Raw genomic sequence first — 19,480 nt, forward strand, 5'->3', positions numbered from 1 at the left:
CTAAGCCAAGGCACTCAACATTCTGTTGCACTTTCCAATAAATATTACTTACTTTTTTAAAAGAGATTTATTTATTTATTTGAAAGTCATAGTTAGGCAGAGAGAGAGAGAGAGAGAGAGGTCTTCCATCTGCTGGTTCACTCCCCAATTGGCCGCAATGGCTGGAGCTGAGCTGATCCGAAGCCAGGAGCCAGGAGTTTCTTCCGGGTCTTCCTACACGGGTGCAGGGGCCCAAAGACTTGGGTCATCTCCCACTGCTTCCTCAGGCGATAGCAGAGAGCTGGATCGGAAGTGGAGCAGCCGGGGCTCAAACTGACGCCCATATGGGATGCTGGCACTGAAGGCAGCAGCTTTACCTGCTATGCCACAGTGCTGGTCCCTATTATTCACTTTTATTAATGTAATTAAATAACTTAAATTTCATCTTTGATTATTCCTTTATTAAATTAATAGTAGCAGGGGGCAAGTTGGCGGAACTCGGGGTACTGGGCTGCAGCGGTGGCAGCTGCGGCCCATGCCCCGAGAGCAGGGTCTTCCAGGGTATAAAGGTCTATAGCCTGAGGGTAGCAAGTGGGAACAGAGTGGTCAGTTCTCCGGGTGGTGGGGCTGGGAACTTGGAGGAAGGTGGTTTGGGGCCAAGTCCCAGCCGCGGAGGGGCAGGTGCTGGGCGCTGGCCTTTGGAAGCCCGGGGAGACTCTCCGCAGCCTTTCCCACCTCATTCCAAACATGGGGTGATGGATGTTTACAAATGGACTAATGGCACGAGAAAGACTTGTGGTTGTTGATGCTGAGGAGAAACTGGGTTTCAGGAATCACCGGCACTGGAATTAGGCTTCTGTTTGCTTGCTGTGTGACCTGGGGTGAGTCCCCTCACCTCTGTGGGCCTCAGTTTCCTCCTCTGTAAAACGGAGCAATTAGTTTGTCCTATGGGCTACCTTCTACTTCCATACTATGTCTGATGCTGAACTTTTAATAAAGAAAAAATTGGTCCAAAAAAATTAATAGTAGCAAATAACCTTCTTCCTTGGAACTAATTAGCATTAGAAGAAATGAGCTTGCTTTTAATGTTTTTAAAAAACAGTAATTACTAGTCAACAAGTAACTTGATATAAATCCCAAGAAAAATAACTTAAGATTTATTAGATTTCAGTTTAAACACTTTTTTTTGTTAATAAGATTTGGGCCGGCGCCACGGCTCAATAGGCTAATCCTCCGCCTGTGGCACTGGCAAACCGGGTTCTGGTCCCGGTCGGGGCGCCAGATTCTGTCCTGGTTGCTCCTCTTTCAGTCCAGCTCTCTGCTGTGGCCTGGGAGTACAGTGGAGGATGGCCCAACTCCTTGGGTCCTGCACCCGCATGGAGACCAGGAGAAGCACCTGGCTCCTGGCTTCGGATCAGCGTGGTGCACTGGCCACAGCGGTCTTTGGGGGGTGAACCAGCGGAAAAGGAAGACTTTTCTCTCTCTCTCTCTCTCACTGTCCACTCTGTCCAAAAAAAAAAAAAAAAAAGATTTGGAGTTCTTGAGAGCAAGTAATGAGCTAACAACACCCCTTTTTTGTACCACAAACATTCCAATTGTTATTCCTTTCAAAACTTCAGTAAACAAGAGCATGTAGACACTCATTAGTAAGCTTTATAATATATTGCACAAAATCAACCACTACAAGCAGAAGCTGGGAGCATTAGATATCAGAGGGCTTTTCTCTTTTTTGCTAAGAGGTAAATATCTGAGGAAGAAGTCAACTGGAAATACATGTGCAGCTGTCCACTTGTCCTTGAATAATCACAGAGAGAAGGAAACGAAGTAAGCTGAGCTCTCCCCTAGTACTTGGCATTGCTTCTGCAGAGTTCTCTCAGGAAATGTTTTGTCTTTGGAGATGGATCTATAAATAATACGAGGGGAGGTATTTGCAATTTCTAGTTATTATATGGTAAATGATTCTTATCACACTCACCAGTCACAGTTTTCTAGTAACCATTACACATTGCTTATTTATTTTGAATTCCCACTGTAACATGGAGATCTGGGTTACATGCTGTTTAATGAAATAAGAAATCTGGTATTAATGGTTGATGTTCATTTGCCATTTTAAGGGAGTATTAGCTCCCTATTATAAACAGGTTAAATTCAAATTAAGTACTTAAAAATGAGATTTCAGTGTTTGCAACATTTCTCAAAAGAATACCTTTAAAATTAAACTTGTAAATTAAATGAAGATTAATATGTCTCAGGTACATAGAGATGATTGATGAGCCTAATAGATATGAAACTTTTTGAGTTTTTTACCTATTTTCCAATAATCTTGTTATTATAGTCTAGCACTAAGTGATTAATTACTTCAGCTAGTATTTAGCATATGCCTACCTTGAGCCAAACACTGTTCTTGGTTCTTTAGTGAAAATACATTAGTGTACCTAAGAACCTATAAATCCTACCACCATGGAGCTTACCACATAGTAAAAAAGCTACAGGATAATTAAGTAAACAGGTATCATTTCTCAAATATATAATTTCATCTTGTAGTAGGTATCTGATACGAGGGGAAGAATAGGGTGCTATGGGAAAAATAACACGAGGGAAACCCATTTTGAACTGGGTGGTCAGGCAGTTCTCTCAGAGGTGGCTTTAAGGTACGACCTGAAAGATCAGAAGGTACCAGCCCTGTGAAAAAGCATTTCAGACAAGAGAGAGCTGTGAGCTCAAAGGAGCTGAAGAAGAAAATGACTTGTTCAAGGAACCAAAAAACATCAGCAGCTAAAACAAATGACCAGATGGTAAAATAGCAAAGAGTGAGATTGAACAGGTTGGCAGGCAGGGCCTGAATAGCCTCATAGACCTCTTAAAGAGTTTGTTTTTTCTTCTTTTTAAAATTTTATTTATTTGAGGCTGGCGCTGTGGTGTAGTGGGTTAAGCCTCCGCCTGTGGCACCAGCATTCCATATAGGCACCCGTTCAAGTCTCAGCTACTCCTCTTGCTATGGCCTGGGAAAGCAGTGGAAGATGGCCCTGCACCTGCATAGGAGACCTGGAGGAGGCTCCCAGCTTCTGGCTTTGAATTGGCTCAGCTCTGGCCATTGCAACCATTTGAAGGGTGGTCCAGTGGATAGAGGACCTTTCTCTGTCTCTCCCTCTCTCTGTCTGTAACTCTGCCTCTCAAATAAATAAATAAAATCTTTTTTAAAAAGGACACTGCATTAAATAAATAAAATAACATTATAAAAAACTTATTTATTTTAGAGGCATATACAAAGAGAGAGTAAGAGATACACAGAAAGGAAGTGAACTCCCATCTGGTGGTCCCTTGCATGCCTGCAACAGCTGGAACTGGGCCAGGCATGGAGCTGGAAGCTGGGAACTCAATCTAGGCCTCCCACATGGGTGGCAGGGACACAACTACTCAAGCCATTACCTGCTGTCCTCCAGGGTAAACATTAACGGGAAGCTGGAATGGAGAGTAGAGCTGGAAGTTGAGACCAGACCTTCAGTATGGAATATGGACATCTCAACTGGTGTCTTAACTGCTAGACCAGTGCTTGCCCCTGGTTTTTATTCTTAACAAAATAGGAAACATTGAAGGGTATAAAACACTGTGACCCAGTGATTGTGATTGTAAAAAATGAATACATAACTAGTCCATTGCTCAGCTCTTTTCCAGAGCTGTGAAGCAGTCAAACTCTTAAAAGTTCTGTAAATGTGTGTACCTACCATTGAAACATAGAAAGCTGTGTTCATGAAACCTAAGGATGATGACCGAGTCAAATTTTTTTAAATTGGCAAATTTTAAAAAAAGTTATATTAATCACTTCTCAGCCTTTTGCTAAGATCAAGTGTAAAAATAGTTGTTAAACTGGTAAATATTTAAAAATACATGTGCATTTATATTGATAAATCATATGACTTGAACTTACCCTAAGGTCATATGTTGGAAACTTAATCCCCAAATTCATATGTTGATGGGACTTTGAGGGTAATTAGAATTGGATGAGGTCATGAGGGGCTCTCATGATGGGATCAGTGGCTTTATGCACGATCCCTTGTTCTCACCATGTGATGACTTCCCCTATGCCATGAGGCAGCAAGAAGGCCCTTCCAGATGTAGCCCCTTGATCTTGAACTTCCTAGCCTCCAAAACTGTGTGCCAAATAAACTTTTTGTTTGCAAAGACTGTAATACTCAGTCTATATTAAAATTATAGCAGCAGAAAGCTCAGACAGTAAGGATGTGAGGAGATAGACACTTTGATGGACTACTAATGGGAATGTATGTTTGTACAAGTTTATATTCTATAGCTAAGTCCCTTTGGCCAAGTATATTTCAGAATTCAGAATTCTGTTTTGTATTTTAGAAGATAATATAGGAACTTCTACCCAGAACAAATTGCATTTGGGGAAAATGGGTAAAATTCATGAAATAATTGTTCTTAAGACAGTAGACATCAGGCAATGAAAGATAGTGACCCCTGAGAGACAAGAAACAAATGACTTAAACCCTCTTAAGATTGCCCTCATATTACTGCCCAGAGAAAATTTCTAAGCCATAACTCAGACAACCAAGGCAAGACTCATCAGTCTGTCTGAGTTGAGACCAAGCCAGGAGTCCAAGGAAAGCAATGGTGGCTGGAGTTCTTAGGACACAATATTAGGCAAGAGAAAGTCACCAAAAAAGAGAAATCTCCAGAAATCTGCAGAAGGCAATTTTGAGTGTTCAATTAAGTAATGAAGCCTTAGAGTGATGAAACTTCTTGAGGTCAGAAAAAGGACCATTCAAAAGGATTACATGGAACACGTGAAGACAGGGGTAATTCCTGTTTCACCCGGAAAGTTTCAGAATTCACAGGGCAGCATGGAGAGTAGTGGGAGAAAAATTAATGCTGGACTAGCTGCTGCTTTTATCTCACCTAACAAAGGTTAAAAACATCTAAAAAGATCTGACTATTTCTAGGTATTTTAACCACATCTCAAAACAGAAGTTAAGAATACACTAAGAATTATAAAAAATAGCCAGCACCCAATATGCTGTGTGATATTTGATCAAAAATTACCAGGCATACAAAGAAACAGGAATATTCAAATTGTAAAGGCAGCGAGGCAAGGGGAAGGGAATAGGGATTAGTCCTTTAAAACTGACCCAGAAATTGTATAATAGTAAACAACGATATAATAGTAGACAAATACTTTTAAAAAAAGATTTGTTTATTTATTTATTTTAGAGGCAGAGTTACAGACACAAAGAGGGAGGGATAGAAAGGTCTTTCATCTGCTGGTTCACTTCCCATATGGCCTCAAGGGCTGGAGCTGAGCTGATCTGGAGCCAGGAGCCAGGAGCCAGGAAATTCTTCCCAGTCTCCCACGCAGGTACAGGGGCCCAATCACTTGGGCATCATCTACTGCTTTCCCAGGCCATCAGCAAGAAACTGGATCAGAAGTGGAGCAGCCAGGACTCAAACCAGCACCCTTATGGAATGCCAGCACTGCATAACCTCTAGGATGCTTAACCTACTATGACATAGTGCCAGCCCCCAAATACTTTTAAAGTTAATATAATTCCAACTGTTCAAGAAAATTTCGTTAGATGTCAACATCATTTTTTAAAATGCAATAGCATGCCTTTTTGTGGTTTTTGTTTTCAGAGATTTATTTATCTGTTTCTTTGAAAGGCAGAGTGACAGAGAAATGCAGACATTCCCCAAGTGGCTGCAATGGCCAGGGTTGAGCCAGGCAAAAGCAAGGAACTCCATCCTGGTCTCCCACATAGGTCAGGGGCCTAAAGACTTGGACCCTCCTCTGCTGCTTTCCCAGACGCATTAACAGGGAGCCGGATCAGAAGCAGAGCAGATGGGACTAGACGCAGTAGTTTGATAAGGAATGCTGGCATTGCAGACAGTGGCTGAACCCACTCTGCTACAATGCTAGCTTCTCAGTGGCAGTTTTAACACTGAGAAAAAATTACTACTAAATTTGAAGACAATTTAGTAAAAGTAATTGTAACAGAAGCACAGAGACAAAGATTGAAGAAAAGTTAAGAGAGCTCTTCGTGACCTGTGAAACATTATCAAGAAGCCCAGCACACATATGAGGGATCTCAAAAGTTCATGGAAAATACATACTAGGAAAAGACTAAATCAAGGATTTCATAATCTTGTTACACAAAGTAAACTTATTTTCTATCTTTTAGTTGTATTTCTCCACAAACTTTAAAGGTAAGAAGGAAGAAAGGAAGAAAGGAAGAAAGGAAGAAAGGAAGGAAGAAAGGAAGAAAGGAAGGAAGGAAGGAAGGAAGGAAGGAAGGAGGGAAGGAAGGAAGGAAGGCCGGAGGGAGGGACGGACAGGGGTTCTGGAACATAAGAGAGAAAGACTAAATATAAAGATGAACAAAAGATGAGGAAGCTTGATCTGAGGTCTGAATTTTTACCAAATTTGGTGAACAACATCAACCCATAGATCCAAAAGCTAAGCAAACCTCTAGCGGGATAAATATAAGTGCTTCAAAAAAGTTTGTGGAATTAAAAGTTATGTTTATTTTGATGCAAAACAAAACTGAAATGCATGCATAAGTTTTTCACAATATGCTTTTCTGCAAATTTTGAATATTCTATGTATACATTGATACAAAAAAATTTTTGTACCAAAATAAATGTTTTTTAGTTTCATTTTCTGTGAATTTTTTGAAGTATCCTCATGTAAAGAAAACCACCAAAAGATACATCATAGTTTGCAACCAAAAGGATCCAAGAATAGGACAGCAAAAAGAATGACTTTTTTTTTTTTTTTTGACAGTCAGAGTTAGACAGTGAGAGAGAGACAGAAAAAAGGTCTTCCTTTTTCCATTGGTTCACCCCCTAAGTGGCTTCTACAGTCAGCTCCCGAAGTCAGGAACTAGGTGCTTCCTCCTGGTCTCCCATGCGGGTGCAGGGCCCAACCACTTAGGCTTCACTGCCTTCCCAGGCCACAGCAGAGAGCTGGACTGGAAGAGGAGCAACCAGGACAGAATCCGGTGCCCCAACCAGGACTAGAACCCGGGGTGCCAGCACCACAGGCAGAGGATTAGCCTAATGAGCCTCAGCACTGGCTAGAATGACTTTTCATTACAAGAAAAAAAATGAAGACCAGAAGCCAATAAATGGCATCTTGAAAATGATGAGTGATAGAAGATAGGAAGTGATAGAAGAAAGGAAGAGGAGCAACCAGGACAGAATCCGGTGCCCCAACCAGGACTAGAACCCGGGGTGCCAGCACCACAGGCAGAGGATTAGCCTAATGAGCCTCAGCACTGGCTAGAATGACTTTTCATTACAAGAAAAAAAATGAAGACCAGAAGCCAATAAATGGCATCTTGAAAATGATGAGTGATAGAAGAAAGGCTGTGGTGTAGTGGGTTGAACCACCCCCAATGATGCTGGCATCCCATATTGGCGCTGGTTTGAGTCCCAATACCTCCACTTCCAATCCAGCTCTCGGCTAATGGCCTGGGAAAGCAGCAGTAGATGGCCCAAATGCTTGGGCCCCTGCCCCAACTTGGGAGTCCTGGATGAAGCTCCTGGCTTCAGCCTGGCTCAACCCTAGCCATTATGGCCATCTGGGGAATTAACCAATGGTTGGAAAAATCTGTCTGCCTCTCCCTCTCTCTGTGTAACTCTGACTTTCAAGTAAATAAATAAATCTCTTTTTTTTTTAAAGTGATAGAAGAAAGACAGTGTGGTGCACAATTTGTATACTCATAGTGTGTAACTTTGCAGTGTGAACTAGCACCCTATAAGCAAATGCTTACATGAGGGTCAGGCAAGTGGCACAGTGGTCAAGATGCCGCTTGGGAGACCCTCATTCCACATCAGAGTACCTGGGTTCAAGTTCTTCCTCTGCTTCCATCCAGCTAATGTGTGCCCTGGAAGACAGCAGGTGATGGCTCAAGGTAGTTGGGTCCCTGCCACCCACATAGCAAGACTCAGGTTGAGTTTCTGGGTCCTGGCCTTTGGCCTGACCTGACCCCAGCTGTTGAGGGCGTGAACCAACTGGTGGAAGATTCATTCATTTTCTCTCTGTCTCTCTCTTCATCCATCTATGTTGTTTTTCCCATCAAATAAATAAATCTTTTTAAAATGTTAAATGCTCATGTGAAATAAAGACTGCCAGATGACTGTGGTGCCAAAAGTTTTAAAGAAACAATCCTTTTTGCCTTCAAAACTTTTTGGATTTCATAATTATAGGAAAATGGTTTGTGGACTCATTTGTTAGGAGAAAAATGGACAGTTTTTATTTTTCAATGTTTATATCCTTTGAAGCAAAAACTTAATCTGTCTGAGGGAAATACACTTATGTGTTCAATGTTTTATATATTAAGATGCTTATGACAGCATTTTTAATATTTTTTCTTTTTTTTTTAATCTTTTATTTAATGAATATAAATTTCCAAAGTACGACTCATGTGTTACAATGGCTTCCCCCCCATACCGTCCCTCCCACCCACAACCCTCCCCTTTCCCACTCCCTCTCCCCTTCCATTCACATCAAGATTCATTTTCGATTATCTTAATATACAGCATTTTTAATATTTTTTCAAAAGTTAAAAGCAACCCAGTGTCCCACAGTTAGTTAAATTAGTTATGGGATTCAAGTGGTCTTCAAAAACTTTGTGGAAAATGCATATTATGAAAAAGCAGTGCATAGATTTCCAAAAATTTTTTGCACTAAAATAAATGTCTATTAATTCCATTTTTCTGTGATCTTTTTGAAGTACCTTCATATCTATACAGTGTGTGAACTGTCTTGGTGACTGTGACAAATCACACTGTAGAAAAATATCAGTGTGAAATATTTATATCATGCAACATTAAAAGGTCATAGAACAGCGTGATTCCAAATGTTAATAGCACTTATTCCTGTGTGATCAGATTGTGATTTTTTATTTCCTTTGTTTGCTCTTTTATGTTTCTTAAATTTCCATCAGTGAACCTGTAGTTCTTTTGTAATCAGGAAAATGAAGACTTATTTAAAAAAAATAAAGCAAGGTGATAAGGAAAGGTATTCCTATTGCAACTTCAGCCCAGATTGCTTCTCTAAGTCAGGAGTCATTTTATTAACAAGGATCACAAAAGTTCAGGATTATTAAGACTATAGCTCAGTATACCATCCATATCCCCAGATCTAGTGTCTGCACACCTGGGTTTAAAGTGTCTCTTTTAAGCTGCATTGCCTAAGGCATTTCCAGAAGGAATCCTGTTAAATGAAAAAATAAGACCTTTCATGACTGATGCTGAACCATTTCTGTTACCACTTCAAACACTCTCTGACTTAATCTCCAGAGAACAGCCCTCGCAGATAAATTGTCCACCACCACATCTAGTTCTTGGCTTGTTTTTAAAAGTCTACAGATTCTTTCATGGGGTCATATTTTTAAGTTTAAATATCTACTTTGCTTTGAAAAGCTATTTTCTCCCTTTTCAAAAAGAGCATACTAGGAGTTAAAATTGGATCACTTTTTGCAAGCTGCACCATACATCTGGAGTGAATTCTAGAGTATTAATGTCATGCTATGTTACAGCAAGAATTGTCAAGTCTAATTTTTGCAGACCTGCTAAATCTGAAAGGGCAGTCTGGGCAGGCAGTGGTTTTGATCCCTGAGCTAGGTGTGTTTCTTAAAGTCAGAGGGGCGAAGCGAAAGAGCCTGCATCGTGGTCCTGCCTGCATAGCAACATGACAGAGATAGGAAACATCTTCATCATCTATTCTGTAGGCTCTTTTTTTAATATAAAGTTTATTTATCTATTTGAAAGGCAGAGTTACAGAGAGGCAGAGAGAGAGAGAGGTCTTCTATCCACTGGTTCACTCCCCAGATGGCTGCAACAGCCGGAGCTGTACCGATCCGAAGCCAGGAGCCTCCTCCTGGTCTCCCATGAGGGTGCAGGGGCCCAAGGTCCTGGACCATCTTCTACTGCTTTCCCAGGCCATAGCAGAGAGCTGGGTCAGAAGTGGAACAGCTGGGACTCGAACCGGCGCCCATACGGGATGCCAGTACCACAGGCGGCAGCCTTACCCAGTATGCCACAGTACCGGTCCCTGTAGGCTCTTATAACTAAGATAGAATTGGAAGAAGCATGAGGTGTGTTGAGCGCAGATGCTTACCCAGTACTGAAAATTCTTCTTCATATTTCTAGACAGACAGTATCTTCTACCTATTGGGGTACTTATAGTTATACTTTAATTAATGAGTGATATCAATGAGTAAAATTCTGATTTTTGTAAATTGATCAGAATATATTTAATACTTACTATAGTTAATGCTAAATTCATATAGATTTGGGATTTCTCTATGAAATGATGTTTGATAATATTCAGTTTCCTTAATAGTTATAAGGTTATTTGCATTTTTTTGTTTCATTGTACATCTACTTTTTTATTTTATTTTTTTTTTTTTTGGCAGACAGAGTGGACAGTGAGAGAGAGAGACAGAGAGAAAGGTCTTCCTTTTTGCCATTGGTTCACCCTCCAATGGCCGCCGCGGACAGCGCGCTGTGGCCGGCGCACCGCGCTGCCGATGGCAGGAGCCAGGTACTTCTCCTGGTCTCCCATGGGGTGCAGGGCCCAAGCACTTGGGCCATCCTCCACTGCACTCCCTGGCCACAGCAGAGAGCTGGCCTGGATGAGGGGCAACCGGGACAGAATCCGGTGCCCCGACCGGGACTAGAACCCGGTGTGCCGGCGCCACAGGGCGGAGGATTAGCCTAGTGAGCCACGGCGCCAGCCTCATTGAGCATATACTTTTAAAATTTTTGTTTTTCAAGGACTATATCCTCTTCATTTAACTTGTCAAGTTTCCTGGCTTAACAGTTTTCATAATAGACTCTTTAATATAAGTGCTATAGCGTTATTGTAATATATTGTCTTTCATTGCCATTTATAATTTATATTCTTTCTCTTGATCAATCTCAATAGCAGTTTATCAATTTTATTGATCTTCTCAAAGAACAAATTCTTGGATTTTTAAATTTTCTTTCTTGTTTTATTTGATTTCTGTTTATTTCAGTGCCTTATTATTTCTTTTACTTAGTTGGTTTTACTTTGATCTTTTTCTAGTTTCTTAAGTTAGAAATTTGAGTCCTTTATTTTAAGCCTTTCCTCATTTCCACTCTAAACCTATAAATTTCTTTCTAACCTTGTTCAGCTACATTTTACAAATTTCTTTAAATACTTTTTGAGGTAATAATTGATATAAAATAGACTAGTCTATAAAGTAACATCTATTAATCCATCACCATCAAAAATGGACTCAATTCCTCTCTCCTGTTCCTAGCAGTCACTGACTAGCTTCATCTCAACAGAACTATTTTCATTTTCTAGAACTTTAAATGAAAAAAAATCTATCCTTTTTTTTTTTATTTCTTTCACGCAACTGATTGTTTGAAATTCATCCATATTGTCTCAAGTGTTTGTTCCTAAGTAGTGTTTTATTTTATGGATATGCCATAATTTATCATTTTACCTGTTGTGGACCTTTGGATTTTTCTTTTTTCTTTTTTCTTTTTTTTTTTTTTCTTTTTGACAGGCAGAGTTAGACAGTGAGAGAGAGAGAGAGACAGAGAGAAAGGTCTTCCTTCTGTTGGTTCACCCCCTCAAAAGGCAGCTGTGGCCAGCGGGCTGTGCCGATCCGAAGCCAGGAGCCAGGTGCTTCCTCCTGGTCTCCCATGCAGGTGCAGGGCCCAAGCCCTTGGGCCATCCTCCACTGCACTCCCAGGCCACAGCAGAGAGCTGGACTGGAAGAGGGGCAACTGGGACAGAACCAGCGCCCCAACCGGGACTAGAACCCAGGGTGCCCACGCAGGTGGAGGATTAGCCTAGTAAGCCACAGCGCCGGCCAACCTTTGAATTTTTCTAGTTTTGGCTATTACAGATAAAGCTGTAAGGAAGATGTACATACAAGTCTTTGTGTAGACATACACTTCGGTCTCCTTTGGGAAATCCCCAGCAGTGAAATGGGTGCTTGCATGATACATGCATGTTTATCATTTTAAGAAACTTCCAAGCTGTTGTTCAAAGTGCTTCTATTTAACTTTTCCATCAGCAATATATGAGGGTTCCAGTTCCTTCATATCCATGATATAGTCAATCTTTCTAGTTTTGGCTGTTCTAATATATGCATAGTGATATCTCATTGAGGTTCTAGTTTGCCTTTCCTGAATGGCCAGTGATGTTGTGTGTCCTCTCATGTGCTTATTGGCCATCTGTGTAAATTCTTTGGAGAAATATCTATTCAAGTCCTTTGCTCATTTTTAAAAACTTATTTTTATTTGTTTGAGAGACAGAGAGAGCAAGTGAGTATGCACAAGAAAGCGTTCCCACCCATTGGTTCACTCCTCAGATGCCCACAACAGAGGGGCTGAGTGTGCGTGTGCGTGGCCGGAATCCAACTACTTGAGCCGTCTCCACTGCCCCTAGACTCCACTTTAGCAGGAAGCTGGAGCCCAAGAATCGAACGTGGGTCCTCCAGTATGGGACACAGGCATCCAAACCCTCATCTGTTGAATTTGGTGTCGTAGTATTTTGTTGAGAATTTTTGTGTCAATTCATAAGACATATTAGTCTCTAGTTTTCTGGTGGTTTCTTTGTCTGGCTTTGATATCAGTTTGATGCAGATGCATAGAGTGAATTGGTATGTATTTCCTCCTTTTTTAATTTTTTCGAAGTTGAGAAGGATTGATATTCCTTTAAAAAAAAAAAAACTTGGTTGGATTCAGCAGTGAGACCGTCTGATCCTGGGCTTTTCTTCATTGGAGTGTTTTTGTTTGCTTGTTTTTTTTTGTTTGTTTGTTTGTTTGTTTTTTTATTACTGATTCAATCTCTTTACTAGTTATAGGCCTTTTCAAACTTTCTGTTTCTTCATGATTCAGTCTTGGTAGGCTGTGTGTTTCTAAGATGTAACTTTCTTTTGATTTCTTCTTTGACCTATAAATATCCTACTTCATTTCCAAATATCTGGGAATTTTTTCAGAGACGGACTGTACACTTGAAAAGAATATGCATTCTGTTTTTCCTTTTGCTGAAATCGAATGCTGTCACGGCATACCTTTCCTCTTCTATTCCTTTTAGCCTACTTGTGCCATTATATTTACAGTGCAAGTCTTTAGGCAGCATGTGGTTGGGTCCTGCTCATTTATCTAATCTGACAGTCTATCCCCTTCAAACATGTGAAGATACTCCTGAACTGTCAGCCTTTCTTTCTTGGACTAAATCTTGCTTTATTACGATTTGGCTGATGCTTTTCCTAAATCCTTCGCTGTTATTGTCAAACTTCTCCGTGCTTGCTGTGATTTAAAGGGATATTACATTATAAAGGGCACTCAGGGTTGACCTCCGCAAGAACTGCTGACTGTTGCTTACTGCTTCAGTTGATCAGCGCTGCTCCCACAGATCTTTAACGGATCTCCTAAGTTCCTCCCCATCTTCTTAAAATTTTGGACCATTTTTCTTAGCCTAATTATATTTTTATCTTGGCTAACTACTGACTTTTTGATCTCCAGGAAAACATTGAGGATATTTAGCATAAAGTCTATTAATTGTTCATCTTAAATGTCTGTTTTATCTCAGTTATACCAATCCTAATTGAATTATTTTGAATGTGGGTCAAATAAAACTAGACTACAACTAAAAGGGAAGTGAAACCTTTGCCTTTTTTTCCAGGTAAAAATGTCGCCATCATATCATCCATCCAAAGAGGATCCTGCTGTGAAGAAGGTGAGTGAGTTCTAAAGGCAAAACACAATGCCGCCTCCTGTGCATTTATTTTCCCTCGGGGAGCAGTTTTCTCAAAATGGCAATGACTTTTAATCATCTTAATTCCATCAAAGCATCTTTCCAGTGGGGTGCTTTAATTACATCTTCTCTTTCAGAGAAGGCAGGAGGGGCTTGGGGCCCAGCGTCAGTCTGAGTTCCGGAGCACCACGCTCTGCCCCAGGCCAGGCGTCCGGGTGTCAGCAGTGGGAGGAGGTGAAAAATACACCAGGAGGAAAGCTGTAGAGTTTGGCTTAATAGTGGGCTTTCCCTGTAGACAGCTGTTCCTTAAAAAAACTGGCCTGAGATACTAACATTTCAGCACATACCCTGTAAGAAGGGCCTTGCTGAATGCTGGTGGTTCCTGACAGTGAAGACTGTGGCCCGGCTGGGGTGCAAGTCTCAGCTGGGCCACGGAAAGCCTTTCTTTACCCGGGTGAAGCCTGGTAAGCAGGAGGCCGTTTTTGCTGCGCTCTTTTGCTATTTTTTCTTTCTCAGATGGATGAAATGTTCCATTTCTTTGCCCTTTTTAAAAAACCACTTCAGCCTGCACCCAGGTCAGCAAAGGACTGTAGACCAGGAATAACAACTTGCCGGCTCTGTTGACTAACAGTGGGTTTTAGCTTCGAAGCAATGTGCCAAAAATGGGTCCCTTTTCACTATCTGCAGAATCTGAGACTTTCTCAAAAGAAGGAAGAATAGGAACAAATTGTGCCACCTGCAAAGCCCTGTGGCATGCTGCACATGAAGTTCTCTTAACTCTTGTGAAGGCAGCAAGGGCAGATGAGACCGACGGGGGCAGTGACTGCTGTCCTCGGAACCATCACACTAGAACTGGAGGAACTGGAAGGAGCCCGAGTCGGAGAACAATGCACTGCAGAGGGAGTTGTTTTAGTCTAAACTTCCCGGTGTTAGCTCTGGGCCCACTTCTAAGTAGTGATTTAAAATATGCTTCAGGGCCGGCGCCGCGGCTCACTAGGCTAATCCTCCACCTGCAGTGCCGGCACCCTGGGTTCTAGTCCCAGTTGGGGCGCCGGTTCTGTCCCGGTTGCTCCTCTTCCAGGCCAGCTCTCTGCTGTGGCCCGGGAAGGGAAGGCAGTGGAGGATGGCCTAAGTGCTTGGGCCCTGCACCCCATGGGAGACCAGGAGGAAGCGCCTGGCTCCTGGCTTCGGATCATCGCTGCGCGCCAGCCATGGCGGCCATTTGGGGCGTGAACCAATGAAAAAAGAAGACTTTTCTCTCTGTCTCTGTCTCTCTCACTGTCTAACTCTGCCTGTCAAAAAAAAAAAAAAAAAAAACATGCTTCAGGCGCAGGCATGCAGGCATGTTGCCTTGCAGTTAGATGTCCATGTCATGTATCAAAGTGCCAGGATTTGATGCCGTTTGTACTCCTGACTCCAGCATCCTGCTAATGCACAGCATGGGAGACAGTGGGATGGCTCAAATGATTGGGTCCCTGCCACCCACATGGGAGATCTGGAGTGAGTTCCTGGCTCCTGGCTTCAGCCCCAGATGAGGCAGAGCTCATTCAGGCATTTGGAGAGTGAAAATGATAGGAACTCACTCACACTCTCCCCCCCCCACTCCCTCTCTCCCCCTCCCCCTTTCTCCCCCTCTCCCTCTCTCCCTCTCCGTCTCAGGAAGGTTGGTTTTTAATAGTAGAGCATCCACTTGGGATGCCCACATTCCACATCAGAGTGTTGGTTGGAGTCCAAGTAGTCTGAGTATCAAAGCTACTCTGCTTTTGAGCCAGCTTCCTGCTGATGTGCGCCCTGGAGACAGCAGATGATGGCTCCAGTACTCGGGTCCCTGCCACCCACATGGGAGAGCCAGATGGAGTTCTGGATCCTTGGCTTTGGCCTGGTGCAGCTCTGGCAATTGGGGGCATTTGGGGAGTGAAACCAGTGGACAGAAGATCGATCTCAATATTTCTTTCCCCCTCTCTCTGTCTCTCTGCCTTTCAGGTAGATGAAAATAAGTAAATAAGCATTTTTTTTAAATGCTTGTGTATACAGCAAGATTTGGGCCCAAAGATGTACTCTCTACTTATTTATCTGAATGACCTTGAATAAAACAGCTCTTCTATTTCTACTCACACAAAATGGTGATGCTACCTCTCACAGCTGTCCTGCAGATTGAATGAAAGCTCTTGACCGCCTAACACAGTGTATAATGCATAGTAAGCACTCCGGCTGCTGGTGACACAGGTTTCCTGACTCCTGAACCCAACCTCTCACTCTATCTTGCTACTTGTATATTGTTGTTCAAAACCACACACATTTCTTTATACTCCATACTGAGCAAAGCAGCAGGCTACAGAGATGAAAAGTATAGTCCTTGTTCTTATGGACCTCAGCGTTTAGTGGGAAAGGTAGGCAGGTAACCTGATGATCACTGTACTGCTTGATGGGTGCCGTGCGTGGTGGACAGGCTGGCGTGAGAGCACTGGGGAGATCCTGAACTTGTTCATGTACTTTTATAGTCAGTGTGGTGAGGAGCCCAGTGGAGAACTTTGAGGAATGGTGAACTGCTCCCCTGCATCCTTGTTATCAGGTTAAAAGCAAATTCTGCCCCACACAGACAGTTGTTAAATAAGCACTAATCTCAAAATAAATAAATGAACACTATCTTCAGATAAATTCCTTATTGTTTGCACTGCTTCAGCAGCACTCTGAAAGAGATTCACATCAAGATCATAGTGAAACTCAGTAATATTTTCTTAGCCAGGTGTGTGTGTGTGTGTGTGTGTGTGTGTGTGAGTGAGTGAGTGAGTGTATGGGTGGCTGCATATACGATAGGTCCTCAGAAAATTCATGGAAAAATGCATGTTGTGCAATTATGCAGATTTCAAATTTTTGCATCAAAATAAACTTAGCCTTTCTTTTCCTTTTTCCATGAACTTTTTGAAGCATTCTGGTTCTTGTCCTTGAGCTGTAATCTCTCTTCCCAAAGTTGTGCTGACAGATGGAAGCAGCAGTCATGTCTGTTGAACGGTGACTGCCAAAGTGACGTGTGTGAGAAGCACAAAGGAAGCAGTAGCGTTCCTGATTTAGCCAGAGTCTTGTTGGCCGATTGCTGAGGGAAGTGTTTGGTGACTCTGCCCACAGCGTCGGCCCTGCCAGGAGCCTGGGTTCTATGCAAATGGGAGCACGTTCTGTAGGGCTCTGCTAACTTGCTGGGACAGGGCGTCTCAGTTCCAGGGTACCTGTTCCAGGATGCCTGTCTTTTCACAGGCATCTTGCATTTGAGATACTCTTTACAAAATCTCTTGGGTAGAGATTTAAAAACAAAACAAAACAAAAAAATCCTATCAGCTATTTTAATTTATTTATTTGGAAAACAGAAAGATAAGAGAGAAAGATCTTCCATCTGCTGATTGATTCCCCCAAAAACCTGCAACAGCCAGGACTGAGCCAGTCTGAAGCCAGGAACCAGGATCCCACATGTGTGGCAGGGACCCAACTGCTTGAGCCGTCACCTGCTGCCTTCCGGGGTCTGCATTGGCAGGAACCTGGAATCCCAAGCAGAGCTGTGACTCAAATGCAGGCACTTCAGTATGGGATGCAGGTGTCCCAAATGGTATCTTACCACCTGCACCAAACTCTCACCCTTAGAAATATTTATTGTACAAATGTATATAGTATATAAAATCTGTGTGTAATATTTTTTAAAGTTTCTAACTATAGAATTTCCATTTCATCCTTTAAAAAAAAAGATTTTATTTATTTATTTGAGAGGTAGAGTTACAGACAGTGAGAGTGAGAGAGAGACAGAGAGAAAGGTCTTCCTTCCATTGGTTCACTCCCCCAAATGGCCACAACAGCCAGATCTGTGCAGATCCAAAGCCAGGAGCCAAGAGCTTCTTCCTGGTCTCCCACATGGGTGCAGGGGCCCAAGCACTTGGACCATCTTCTACTGCTTTCCCAGACCATAGCAGAGAGCTGAATTGGAAGAGGAGTAGCCAGGACTAGAACTGGCACCCATATGGGATGTCAGCACCACAGGCGGAGGATTAACCTACTGCACCACGGCACCGGCCCCAACATTTATTTTATATAATGGGCTCTAACTGATGAATACCGTAGCTGGAACAAACATTTGCTTTCCTGGACCTTTTCAGTGTTTGAGCTTAGGTAAATCGAGGAACATTGCCCACTGATATAAAAGCCCACTATAGTGAACTCCCTGGAATAGATGCAGATTAGGGAGTTTTGAGAGTTCATTGAAGGCAACATCAAACCCACTTGGCTGGGATGCGTCTCTCCTTGACGACTAAGGAAATCCCTGCCAGGAATTCTTGTAGCAACGCTGGCTCTGTCACATGCATGACTGCCAGAGAAAGCACTTTGTTTTATATCTGGGTCGGTGGTATGTGCAGGAGCCTGAGGGGCCTGGTGCCCTGCTGGAGACTCTTGTCAGGCTGGTGGCACTGCTGAGCACCCACAGCTGAGCCTCCGCTCCGATGCCTCCTTCCACTGACGACCAAAGCCCTGGAAGGAGAGAGGGAGAAGCCCCCTGGACGTTCTGTGATTCCATTCAGTCTAGCATTGCCTCTGGTAGATCCAGGCTTTGGAGAAACTCAGCTCAGTGAAGTACAGTCTGTGCTCTCAGCACATGCGCAAGTTCATGGTGGCCAAACTGGTAGATTTAATAGCCAGGGCTCCCAGAAATTGGTTAACAGTTTCTCAGGTAGCCTTATATGTGAGGCTGATTTTTTGTTGTTCTAGGAAGTCGGGCTTTTGTAGCCCAGTTGCCAGTCTCGCCACTCATGTCAAGAATGTAGACAACTGCACTTGCTCATGATTTTCTTGGTTTTTGGATTGGAAGTTCTTTTAAGGAAGAAAGCCTCACAGAGCCACTGTTTCCATAACAACAGAAAAGCTGACTTCAGGGTCTCAGCTGGCTGGCTCCAAGAATGACTGGCTGATAGTTTCACAGAAGTCAGGGGAAGCATGAAATGAAGCAAGCACTGAGGTGGATGCGGCGTTTTCTGGCCATCATTCAGTTATTTAGATTCAATCTGAACTAGATTCCTTTCCCTTTTTTCTGTCTCATCCTTAACTCTTTCCTGTGAAGATCCACGTCCTCATCAACAAGTGACTGCCCTTGGTGGGTGTAAGTGCTTCCTTGCTCAGAGTATTTGTTGAGTAGGACTATATCCAAACGTGACTTCAGGGCCATTACTACAAAAACAAAAAATGGAGGCTGCAATTTAATCTTAGTTTTTGCATAGGCAGGGTGAACGTCTCAGGGAGCCAGGAGCCTGCTTGTGCTGATATGAAGAAGTTGGGGTCTCCTTGCCTTCAGACATCTGGAAGGCACTGACTGGAAGAAAGCATGGGTCTTCTTCCTAGCACAAAGGACAGAACTGGGCCCTGTGGGTAGCCCCTGTGTAGACGGAGATGTTGGCTGTATGAGACTTATAAACCATGGAAACAGCTGTCTTGTGTGACAGTGCCTAACCTGTTACTGCAGGGAGGGTTTCATTTTTTTTTTTAAGATTTATTTATTTATTTATTTGAAAGAATTACATAGAGAGAAGGAAAGGCACAGAGAGAAGTCTTCCATCTGCTGGTTCACTCCCCAGATGGCTGCAAAGCCTGGAGCTGGGCTGATCCTCAGCCAGGAGCCAGAAGCTTCTTGCAGGTCTCCCACAAGCATGCAGGGGCCCAAGGACTTGAGCCATCTTCTCATGCTATCCCAGGCCATAGCAGAGAGCT

General features: G+C 42.7%; 1 protein-coding gene across 2 annotated transcripts in view; it reads left to right on the top strand.

Moving 5' to 3' along the window:
• VPS8 (VPS8 subunit of CORVET complex) overlaps window positions 1-19,480 on the top strand; it is a 274,516-nt gene that overhangs the window by 226,734 nt on the left and 28,302 nt on the right. For both annotated transcript variants that reach the window (XM_008266588.4, XM_070072435.1), the window contains one exon: window positions 13,670-13,723. In XM_008266588.4, the coding sequence (XP_008264810.1) occupies window positions 13,670-13,723 (54 nt within the window). The remainder of the gene's footprint in view (window positions 1-13,669; window positions 13,724-19,480) is intronic.

The sequence above is a fragment of the Oryctolagus cuniculus genome, chromosome 4 (assembly GCF_964237555.1).
Source record: "Oryctolagus cuniculus chromosome 4, mOryCun1.1, whole genome shotgun sequence".
Taxonomy (NCBI): domain Eukaryota; kingdom Metazoa; phylum Chordata; class Mammalia; order Lagomorpha; family Leporidae; genus Oryctolagus; species Oryctolagus cuniculus.